The sequence below is a fragment of the Miscanthus floridulus genome, chromosome 17, assembly GCF_019320115.1.
Source record: "Miscanthus floridulus cultivar M001 chromosome 17, ASM1932011v1, whole genome shotgun sequence".
Lineage (NCBI taxonomy): Eukaryota > Viridiplantae > Streptophyta > Magnoliopsida > Poales > Poaceae > Miscanthus > Miscanthus floridulus.
In genome coordinates, this window is record NC_089596.1 from 30,930,530 (window position 1) to 30,942,221 (window position 11,692).

Consider the following 11,692-nt stretch of genomic DNA (forward strand, 5'->3'; position numbering starts at 1 on the left):
ATCTCATTTAATTGATGTTGCTTGATCCATCGGCATTGAAACAGGACCACCTTTATATCCCTTCCATAGTCAAGTTCCCATATATCTTCAATTATGCCAAAGTACAGCACCTTTTGCCCCACTCCATCGAGAGCCTCTATTCGGACGCCGCTGTTCTGATTCATAGATTTCCTGTCCTTTGTGTCGGTATAGTATGTGTACCCATTGATGTCATAAGTATTCCAAGACGTCACCTGTTTCGATGGCCTGGCTACCAACCGACTAATGGTAATAGAATCTATGGTTTCTCCAGGCTATATGTTCTGGTCCTTCAACCATGATGTTAGGCGTTGCTTATGCTGTTTCATGACCCAATCATCTGAACGGCCATTCCTCTCGGCCATAATGATAGCCATGTGTTCATCAATGTATGGTTGCATCACTGCCATACTCTGCAAGACACTGTAATGTGCCTGACTCACCTCTCTGTAATCATTGTTGAGGAACACTTTCCTACCACTTATGCCCTTCCCAGCTAGCCTTCCCTTGTGACAAAAATCAAGATTACCAATCCCTCTCTATACTTTTAGCCACTCTTGGCAGCACTCGATGACTTCTTCGGAATTATAACCCTCTATCATGGAGCCCTCTGGTGGTGTGTTCGGTTATGCACGTATCGGCTTAGAACCGACATGAACCGCTCGTAGGACCACATTTCATGCAAGAAGCTAGGGCCCAGCACCTCGATCTGATGAACCAGGTGAATCATGAGATGTACCATTATATCAAAAAAGCGGGAGGTAAACACATCTCTAGCTGGTTCTGGGTCTCCACCATGAATTCATGTAGGTCACTCAGCTCTTGCCTGCGAATCGTCTTCTGTGAGATCTTCGAAAAGAAGTAGCACATGCGGGTGATGGCCATCTTTAGGAACTCTGGCTTTATAGCTCTGATTGCAATTGATAGGAACACTGTCAGCATCACATGACAATCGTGAGCCTTGCAGTATGTTAATGATAGGTCCTTCATCGACACTAGCTTCTTTGGGGTCACCAAAAACCCAGTCAGCACTCTAACCCCCTAAGGAAATTGCATATATCTCTCCTCTCCTCTAGGGTTAGGTTGAAGCTAGCTGCGGGAAGACTGTACTTGCCATTATCTTGCTGTACCGGCCAAAGCTCTCGCATCACGTTTAGCTGCACCATGTCTTTCCATGATCTAAGACCATCCTTTGACTTGCCCGTGTCCATCAAGGTAGCCATGAGACTCTCAAAGACATTCTTCTGCACGTGCATCGCATCAATGGCATGGGGGACCTCCAAGTCTGGCCAATAAGGCAGGTACTGAAAGAAGATCGATTGCTTCTTGAATGGTACGCCTTCGATGGGAGGTGTGCTTCTATCTCTAATCGTTCTATCCAGATTCTTCTTTCCATAGACGATGTGTATGTTTTGGACCATTCTGAACACATGTTCTCCATTATGACGTCTCTCTAGAGGGGGTTCATCCTCCGGGATGTTGCCATAGTATCTTAGGTACAATTTGCCGTAGTACTTGTGACCTGTCTTTAAGAAGCGCTGGTTCCTTATGTAAACTATCTTCCTGGATCCATTTAGGAACACCCATTTAGTACCATCCAAATAGACTAAGCATCCAGTCTTGCCTTTGAACTGTCCAGACAGGGCAAACAGCGCGGGGTAATCATTGGTAGTAACAAATATTATTGCTTTGCATATAAAGTCCTCCCGTCGGAATGCATCGTACATCAGCTCCCCATACCTCCATAGCCTCTCCATTTCTTGCATCAGAGGCTCCAAGAACACGTCTATATCAATGCCTAGTTGTTTGGGGCCGGAGATAAGAATGGTGAGGAGAAGGTACTTCCTCTTCTGACACAAATACGTTGGGAGGTTGTACATGGTCAAGATGACTGGCCATGTGCTGTGGTCGGTCATCCTCTCATTGAAGGGATTCATTCCATCGGTGCTCAAGCCGAACCATACATTCTGTGGGTCATCACTGAATTCTGCTTTGTACTTGGCATCGAACGATTGCCACTAGCTACAATCGGCTGGGTGTGTGATCGTATCATCATCCACCTTGCGCTCATCATCCCACCATGTCATCAGTGCGGCTTCCTTAGGGTTTAGGAACATACGCCTCAAGCGGTCGGTCACTGGCAAGTACCACATAACCAGGGCAGGAATTCTTCTCTTATTTGCATCGTTGCCTAATGGAGTTTCCTTTAGGGGCTGAGATTCTTGCAGCACCTTCTTCCCACCCTTCTTTCTCTTTCCTATGGAGGCTTCCACCCCACTTTGAAGGTCATTGTTCTTGTACCGACTAGCCCCACACCTAGGACATGTATCTAAAGTCTCGAATGATGTGCCACACTGAAAAAGGATACAGTGGTTGGGGCATGCATGGATTTTTTCAACTCCCAATGTGAGTGGACTTATAACCTTCTTCGCTTGGTATGTGTTGGCGAGAACTGTGTTTGGCTGTGGGAGCAACCATGACATGAGGCACAACAGATCATTGAAACTGTAGTCCGACCAGCCATACTTAGCCTTCAGGATGAGTAGCTTAAGCACAAAACGTAGCAGTGTGAAGTATGTCGGACAACCCTTCTCAGCATCATACACAGTCTTCTTCGATGCTTTTGTCATCCTCTTAAGATTTTCTAGACCTCTCTTGCTCTTTTCTAATATTTCTGGTCCAAAGGCCCCAAGCATTTCGTCCAAGTTGTCATTGTCATCTGCATCCCCCTCACGTGCTTCGCCATCATTGTTGACACCACCAGCATCATCACCACCTTGTTCATTGCCAAAGCCACCACCTTGTTGATTGCCATAGTCACAATCCATTTGTTGCTCAAGATCGTCTGTGAATCGGGACAAGTATGCTTGGGTTTCAGCTTCATCAGCTAGATCATCGTCGCTGTCATCAACAACCACTATTTCACCGTGATGAATCTACACGGTGTAGTCCAGAACAAATCCTCTCCTAATCAGATGTTCTTTGATGGTACTCACATCTCGAAATGCAATAAGATTCTTGCAATCTTTGTAGGGACAAATAATCATGTCACTATTCTCTTTCAACGTCGTTGCATGCTTCTCTACGGCTTTGATGAATTTGTCCACCTCATCACGGAAAAGAGCGTCGTGTCTTAACGAACCATACATCCAAGAGGTCCTGTAGTCCATCTTATAGAAACAAAACAACCAAAAAAAGAATATTACTCGAGAATAATTATATATACCTGAGACACGCACCATGATAGTAGAGGATAGTTAATTAATTGACTATTAATGCATAAATATTTTAAAATATAAATTGATAGGTTCAAATAAACAATTTTAAAGAAAACAATTAGCAACATTTAATATTTCATCCACTACCTTTCATGCAAACTCCATTCCAATTTCATGGTAGAGGATAATTAATTAATGGCCTATTTATCCATAACTAATTAAAAACATGCATTATAGAAAGGAATCAAAATAAATATTAAATGATAATTAGTAGCCATGGTAGAGGATATTTTACACATTAGCAACAATTAAAATCTTACACATTCACCTACATGCAAACCCTAGTCACATAAAGAAAAAATTAAAAAAGAATAAAAAACAAAATCCTAGATCTAGATCTAGATATAGGGTTTCATAACACATGCATCAAACTTTACTAATACTACACTAAAATCAACAAAGATGTACTAACAAAGGGTGTAATCTTACTTCCCTACCTAATTACCCTAGTATAGTGAACATTAGAGTCCAATTTCACTCATAACTAGCTCAAGCTCCATGGAAGAAAGAGAAAACCAAAAATCAAATTACTCATTAACCAACGAATTAAACTTCAAATAAAGGGTTGTAGAAGCATTTCCTTACCTTTTAGAGCCTCTTTATCAAAGGATTTGAGATCAAAACCTTCCCCCCTTAGTAGAGCAATTTTTAGGAGGAGCCAAAGGCCTCCTAACCTTTTTTTGGTAGAAGAGTATGTCCCGAGGTGGAAGAAGGGGTGGCTGCTGCTATTTATTCGTGCGTCGTCAGTAGGGGCGGCTGGTGATTCAGCCGCCCCTACAGTAGAACAGCAGGGGCAGCTGGTGGCAGCCGCACCTACAAAATGATCACTGCAGGGGCGGCTAGTGATTGAGCCACCCCTATAGATCACCCCCAACTATAGGGGTAGCTCAGGTTACCAGCCGCCCCTACAGTACCATCTGTAGGGACGGCTGGGCTGCTGGGGCCTGAGGACGCCCACTGTAGGGGCGCCCCCAACCCCAGCCGCCCCTACAATAAAAATGGCCCCGTTCCTACTGCGCGAATCTATAGTAGTGTATCACCTAATTTTTAGAGGACTTCCCATTCTAGTCAAGTACTAGCTTTTGAGGATGTTGATTGAGATAGAACGGCCAGCCAACGTCTCTAGCTCTCCACGCAATCCATCGAAACTTTGGTATGCTTTTTCCAACATTAGCATCCATAGCTTCGATCAGGTCCTGGTGAACAAAATGCATGTATCATCACTTCAGGTCCAAAATGGTCACGCCGGAATGACATTCAGAGTCCAAAGCCGTGTTTGTTGCGACCATGCTTGTAGGCCCAGACAAGTTTAGCCTTCTTGAGTCTTTCTTGACTTATATATGTGAGTGGAATTGGCACCTTCACATTGTCGAAACGGTAATGCTTAGGCACGGATAGGCGCGGATGTCCGTCTATCCGGACACCACTTTCTGTTCGTGCGCGCTACCAGCCCAACAGGCCTACTTTCTCTCTGTGTCTTCTATCTCTCTCGAAAATATCTCTTACTACGGTGCTCGCCCATCACATGCTGCTGTTGTCTTCCTGCTACGCACCGGCTTCCCTATCCAGCGTCACGCTCCATCCCGTGTCGCACCCCCTCCGTCGCCGCGCCACGCTCCATCCCCCGCCGCACCCACTCTAGCTCGTTGTGCGGCATGGCCCCGCTGCTGCGTGTCGTGCCCTGTCCCCTACGCGTGCCAAGGTGCTGCTAGGGTGCTGCAGACGCCGTCGTTCCCCACCAGAAGGTTGTGGGCACCGTCGTTGCCATGGCCACACCGATGCGCGACCTCAATAAGGAGATGTTGTGATGAAAGCGCATGTTGCAAGTGTATGTTTCAAGTGTTTTGGACGTTTTAGAGGTATGTTACACTTGTTTCATATGGATGTTACAAAAATAGTTCGGGGATGTTGCATATGTTGCAAGTGTTTCAGATGTTTGTTCAAAATGTTTCATATGTTCTAGACTTATGTGTCAAACGATATAATCTGGATGTTGCATATGTTTCACACATATGTTGCAACAATATGTTCTAAATGTTTCAGTCGTTTCAGTCTTATGTCGTAGTAAGTATTTTCATGTTGCAAGTTGTAAGTCATTTGTTTGGATGTTACATAGGCTTCACACATATATTACAAGTGTATGTTCCACATGCTTCATCTGTTTTATATGTATGTTGTATTCAAGTGTTTCATGTTGTTTTGAAAGTCAGGGGCGTGGGGCAGTGATGGTGGCACGACAAGGACACCCGGGAATGGAGCGCGGCGAGCTGGGGACCGGCAGACGGGGCACGCTGGGTGCCAACAGTCAAGCCACGAGGGGGTGTGCGTGCGTCAAGATGTCAATGGGGCCCCATCCCCCGATTCCCCGTGGGGAATTCACCCATTAGAGGACGGGGATGGTACAAATCTTCTCCCCATGATGAATTAAATGGGAAAAAATCATCCCCATCGAGTATGACGGGGGCGGGATGATATACATGCCCCCGTCTCCGTTCCCCGCGGGGACCCGAAATATTTAAGGCCCAGCAGCCGTACTCCAACAACCAGCATGTGCATTTATCTTTTAAGGCCCATCATATTTGAGGCCCAACAGCCAGTCTTGTTTAATTTTGCTTTGTATTTTATTTGGATTTAGATTTTCTGAGATGGGAATTAGATCTATTTCATGACAAACCAGATGTACGAGATTTTTCTTAACTATGAACTTACTAGGATTGTTTCTTTTGGATTTTCGATTCGCTTTTATCCATAGTAACTGGCTGAATTTTGTGACGGGGATGGGGACCCCGTGGGGATAAAATCCCTGATGGGGACGGGGATGGGGGAGGAACTTCTCCCGTTGGCATTCACGGGGATGGAGACGGAGAAATTTTTGCCCTGCGGAGACGGGGATGGGAAGCTGTCCCCCGACGGGGAATTCCCCATTGACATCTTGACGCGTGCGGGACGGGGCGAGGGCCCTCGAATCGAGATGAACAGGGCGGGCTGCGCGTCTGAGGCGATGTGCCGATGCTGTGACGGGGCAGCGTGCGCGTACGGGGCGGGAAAAGAAAAATCAACGAAGGGCTTGTTTAGTTGGGTGAAGTTTGGGATTTTGGCTACTGTAGCACTTTCGTTTTTATTTGGCAATTAGTATTCAATCATGGACTAATTAGGCTCAGAACGTTCGTCTCGTGATTTCCAACCAAACTGTGCAATTAGTTTTTTTTTTGTCTTCATTTAATGCTCCATGCATGTATCGTAAGATTCGATGTGATGACTACTGTAGCACTTTTTGGGAAAAGTTTTTGAACTAAACGAGGCGGGAAAGGACAGGGCTAGCACTGTCGTTGTCGAAAACAGTTAGGTAACAGAAAAATTCAAGCTTGCTAGGGATCCGAAAGTTAAACTATTGCTCTTGCACCTTCACCATATGTATGCTCTGTTTTTATGAAGTATTACAGTATGATGCTATCCGTTATCCCGTGTTCATGCACTTCGGGTTTACACCGAGGAGTTACAGGCTGACAGCCCTAGTACCACGTAGTACTACGTCACATGAGTAACAGGACACACACAGCAATGCTGTCAATGCTGAACGAGCGCCATCAGCCCATCAGTCAGGCAGTCCTACACCCATCACATCCCAGTTCCAGCTGTGGTTTCATCAGGGGCAAGAGAGAGAGAGAGAGAGAGAGAGAGAGAGAGAGAGCATGTACTCCTAGTCGTCTTCTAATAGCTGAGCAGAGCTAATCATCTCTCCTCCGCCCACTCCCCCACCGTTCCGTTCTCTCTCACAAGAATCACTCTGCGGCAGTGCACTCTCCTCAGATCTCACATCCAAAAAGAGAGGAGCTTTAACCGCCGGGTACGGTCAGCTCACAGGTAGCCATGGCCAGGCGGCGGCCACCACCATTCCCCGCCCGTGTCGCCGCCGCCGTGTTCCTGCTGCTGCTGACCCCCGCCCCGACCTCCCAGCTCAGCCTGGGCTCCGCCATTGCCGCCTGGATCCACGGCTCGCCGCCTCCTAGCCCTAGTAGCCCTGACGACACCGACACCGCCACCGCCTCCTCGGGGGCGCCGGCCGGCCCGCGGAGCCAGGAGTACGCGGCGCTGCAGGCGCTGAAGGCGGCCGTGACCGAGGACCCCAAGGGCGCGCTGGCGTCGTGGCAGGGCGCCAATGTGTGCGCCTACAAGGGCGTGTACTGCTCTGCGCCGCCCGACGGCGCGGCAGCGGCGGCTGCCGGCGGCGCTGCGTCCACGGTGGTGGCCGGCATCGACCTTAACCGTGCCAACCTCAGGGGCACGCTCCCCGACGCGGTGTCCCTCCTGGCGCACCTCACGTTCCTGCACCTCAACAGCAACCGCCTCGGGGGCGCCGTCCCCGACGCGCTCCGGGACCTGCAGTACCTGACGGAGCTGGACCTCAGCAACAACCTCTTCTCGGGCCCGTTCCCGGCGTCCACGCTGCTCATCCCGTCGCTGGTGTACCTCGACCTCCGCTTCAACGCCTTCTCCGGGGAGCTCCCGCCCGAGATCTTCGCTAAAGACCTCGACGCCGTGTTCCTCAACAACAACCAGTTCGAGGGCCAGATCCCGGACACGCTGTGGGCGTCGCCGGCCACGGTCATCACGCTAGCCAACAACCGCTTCACCGGCGCCGTCCCGGCGGCGCCCTACGAGTTCGACGCCGGCGCCGGGACCGGCGGCCGGGTCCGCGAGGTGCTGTTCCTCAACAACAACCTGACGGGGTGCGTGCCCGAGGCGCTGGGGTTCCTCCCCAGCATCCAGGTGCTGGACCTGAGCTACAACGCGCTGTCGGGCCACCTCCCCGGTACGCTCTCGTGCCTGTCGGGGATCGAGGTGCTCAACCTGGCGCACAACCAGCTCACGGGCGAGCTCCCGGACCTGCTGTGCGACCTGCGCCGGATCACCAACCTGTCCGTGTCCTTCAACTTCATCTCCGGGATCAGCCAGCGGTGCGACCGGCAGCTGGGGAGCCGCGGCGTGTTCGACTTCGTGGGCAACTGCGTGCCCGGGCGGGACATGCAGCGGCCGCAGCCCGAGTGCGACGAGTTCCCAGGCGAAGGCGACCTCAGCTGCCTCCGTATCCCCGGGGCGCGCCCAGCCGGGTGCGGCGGCGGCGACGCGGCGGGCGTGACTATTGGCGTCGGCGTCGGCGTCGGCATCGGGGGCCTGCCGTTCGGCCTGCCAGGCGCCGCCGCCGGAGGCGTGGTCACCGTGACCGTGCCCTGATCTGCCGGGGGGCACCTTGCACCTTTCTTCTTTGGTTTCTTTTCTTAGGGCGCGTTTAGTTCCGAATTTTTTTTTTTTTACTTTTGGCTACTGTAGTATTTTCGTTTGTATTTGGTAAAAATTGTCCAATTATGGACTATCTAGGCTTAAAAGATTTGTCTCGCCAATTACAGGCAAACTGTGTAATTAGTTATTTTTTTTACCTACATTTAATGCTCCATACATGTGTCGTAAGATTTGATGTGATGGAGAATTTTGAAAATTTTTTGTTTTTGGGTGGGATCTAAACAGGGTCAGGCTCTGTTTGGTTCCGAAATTTTTTTGCTTTTGGCTACTGTAACACTTTTGTTTTTATTTGGCAAAAATTGTCTAATTATGGACTATTTAGGCTTAAAAGATTCGTCTCACGATTTCTCGGCTAACTGTGTAATTAGTTTTTTTCGTCTACATTTAGTACTCCATGTGCCACAAAATTTGATGTGACGGGAAATCTTGAAAATTTTTAGTTTGTCTTGGAACTAAACGGGGTTACTCTTCTTCCTTCCTTTTGGGGGCAATTAGCCTCGATCGGCTTAATGGGTGAATATTGTTTCGTTCTCGGCTGGTTAATACTCCTATACTACTACTGTAGTATATATAATTTCGCCATTTTGTATGTTGTTTAATCAACACTTTGGCGCATTGCTCGTCCATCGGTCCATGACAGCGTACTGTCGCTGACGAACTGGGCGGCCAGCTGCAAGCCTCCAACGACGCAAGCGACTGTCGATAGGCATTGCTGTTTGTTGTCCGATCGGCCGGAGGAGGGTGAGGCAGGCGGCGGCGGCCTGCGATGCGAGACACGAGAGAGAGGGAGAGGAAGAGGAAGAGGAGACATGATCACAGGAGCTGGGAAGAAATGGATCTCGGAAGATGTGTTAATGGCGCCATGAATGCAGGCCACGGAAGTTGTTGGATGCAGCTAACTGCCGCTCTCCTACACAGTACAGCACACTGCACAGCGAGCGGCGTATGGGCCGGCCGTGCAGGGCGCGGGCTCCATGTGATGTGTTGCTATCTTTTATAGGCTGTACGGTAGACCTGTACTACCTGTCTTGCGCAACCGCAATGCTAGCGTCCGCTGCCACGACGAGAACGTAAAGTTTGCCGCTGAAATACGTGCACAGGCTGTGCCGTTAGATATGCACTGAGATACCACATTATGTCCGGACATACACCGAAATATGTGCACAAGCTGTGCCGTTAGATATGCTATACGTGCACAACACGAGATATAACTTATCAGTCGTGATGCAGTGCTTTCTCTCGTAATAAAACAGCAGTCGTAAAAACCATCGACCGAACACTTATAAACTATAAACTATCCTTCCCAACGCAGTATGTTTTCGAGAGACCTAGCTAAAAATCAGACCAATAATTCTTCTCACCATTTCTCTCTCTTCTCCGATCCCTTGTGGCTGTCTTCGTCGCGTGGCACCACCACCTTCTTTGTGGTTCCGCCACCGCCATGCCCTTGCTTGGCGACAGCACGAGTGAGGTCCGTGGTGTCAGGCGCGCGAGATCCATGCCGGCTGGGCCAGCTCCCGCACCCCTTTGCTTCCATCTGCACCACCACCTCCTCCCTCCTCCGTTGCTTCGCCATCGCCACGCCCCTTGCCCAGCAGCCACGTGAGTAACGAGGCGGTCGGTTCAGTTCGTGGATTCAGTGCGGGGCTTCGACTGTGTCTCAACCTCAGGTTCAGTAGTCTCATATGCTTCCAACACTACCGACATGGAAGGAGAGCCATGATTTTGATTTGCGTCGCCAGAATCCTACATGTTCAGCTTGGGGACAGGCTCAAACTCGAGGAAGGAATGCCAGGAGAAGTAGGGATGGCAATGGGTACCCGCGACCCGTTTACCCGCGGGTAAAAACCCTATTAGGGTACGGGTTTGGGGGATTTTCCCCCATGGGTACGTTACTGGGTGATTACCTCACCCATCGGGTGAAGCGGGTCTGGGTGCGTTCTTGTATACCCCAAACCCGTTACCCGATGGGCCCCCCGTTTGAGTATGATACGTAGGTCCATCCAGTCATTAAACAGTATATAGAGAAGAAAACCCTAGCGTTCCAATTAATCCTCCTCATTCAGCAACGCCGCAACCCAGGCGTCTCCGCGTCTGTTCGCATCCGCTTCCTGCGCCGCATACTTGCATGATCATTCTGAATTTTTGATGATGTTAGCTTTGTGAATTGTGATCTTGTGTTATTGTTAAATGGGGATGTGTCACCCGATGGGTACCCGTTACCCACGCGGGTGATGGGTTTGGGTAAATTTGAGACTCATCACGGGTGACGGGGTGTTTGAACCCTGGTGGAGGCGGGTGTGTTCTTCTGCCCCCCCCCACCCCCCAACCGGGTTTCTCACCCATTGCCATCCCTAAGGAGAAGGAAGGGGGCTGTAGCGCGGCCGGCAACAGAGAAGAGTGGCTGAGTCGACCGTGTAATGAGTAGTTGGGCCTTTTGCTAGTGGGCTTATAATGGTCTGGCCGTTTGGGCCGTAGGTGGTAACGTCTGGTATAAATGCCAATGTCTGAACTGTGTGTTGGTTATGAAATTAAATAATTAATACCGTTGCTGCATTCTCTGAATCCTATCCCTATTATCCACTGATTCCACTCAATTCCCGTTAGGCACAGATTCGGTGCATAACACCGGGATTACCAAGGAGATACTAGCGTTTCTTTCGTTGTTTTGGCTGCCACGTACAGCACCAGGCCAAAAACTCATCTGTCGATCAAAGGAGAAGGCACAATATTACTCAGGATGAATTAGCACCAACAGTGTTCTGCATTCGCAATGGTTTGCATTGGTCGCCGGTACAGCTCCGTCCATGGACGACCTCGTGAATCACACGTGTTAGGTTGATCTCCTCCGACTCGGTCCAACGACCGAGTCGGACCTTGATCCCGCACCCTGATCGGAGGGTGCCCAACCGAATCATGGTTGGTGGGTCATCGTCGCGCAGTGCCATATAAAGGAGGGGGGCATGCAGCACGAGGTTCACTGCCGCCGCCACAATCCCCACCTACAAACCCTAAACCAATCTAGAGGGGGCGCTGACAGCGACGGGAAGCACCGCCACCGTCTTCACCGCTGCCTCTACGCCACGCTCGACATC

The 11,692-nt window shown here is 49.9% G+C and overlaps 1 protein-coding gene across 1 annotated transcript; it reads left to right on the top strand.

The window, feature by feature from the left end:
* Positions 1-6,993: 6,993 nt before the first annotated feature.
* On the top strand, positions 6,994-8,800 carry LOC136518400 (leucine-rich repeat extensin-like protein 4). The gene has a single exon (XM_066512048.1). It carries the CDS (start codon positions 7,167-7,169, stop codon positions 8,529-8,531), a length of 1,365 nt encoding a protein of 454 aa, XP_066368145.1. The 5' UTR covers positions 6,994-7,166; the 3' UTR covers positions 8,532-8,800.
* Positions 8,801-11,692: the final 2,892 nt, after the last annotated feature.

Coding starts and splice junctions, on each gene's coding strand:
- LOC136518400 (XM_066512048.1), top strand. CDS start 7,167: ATGGCCAGGCGGCGGCCACCACCATTCCCCGCCCGTGTCGCCGCCGCC.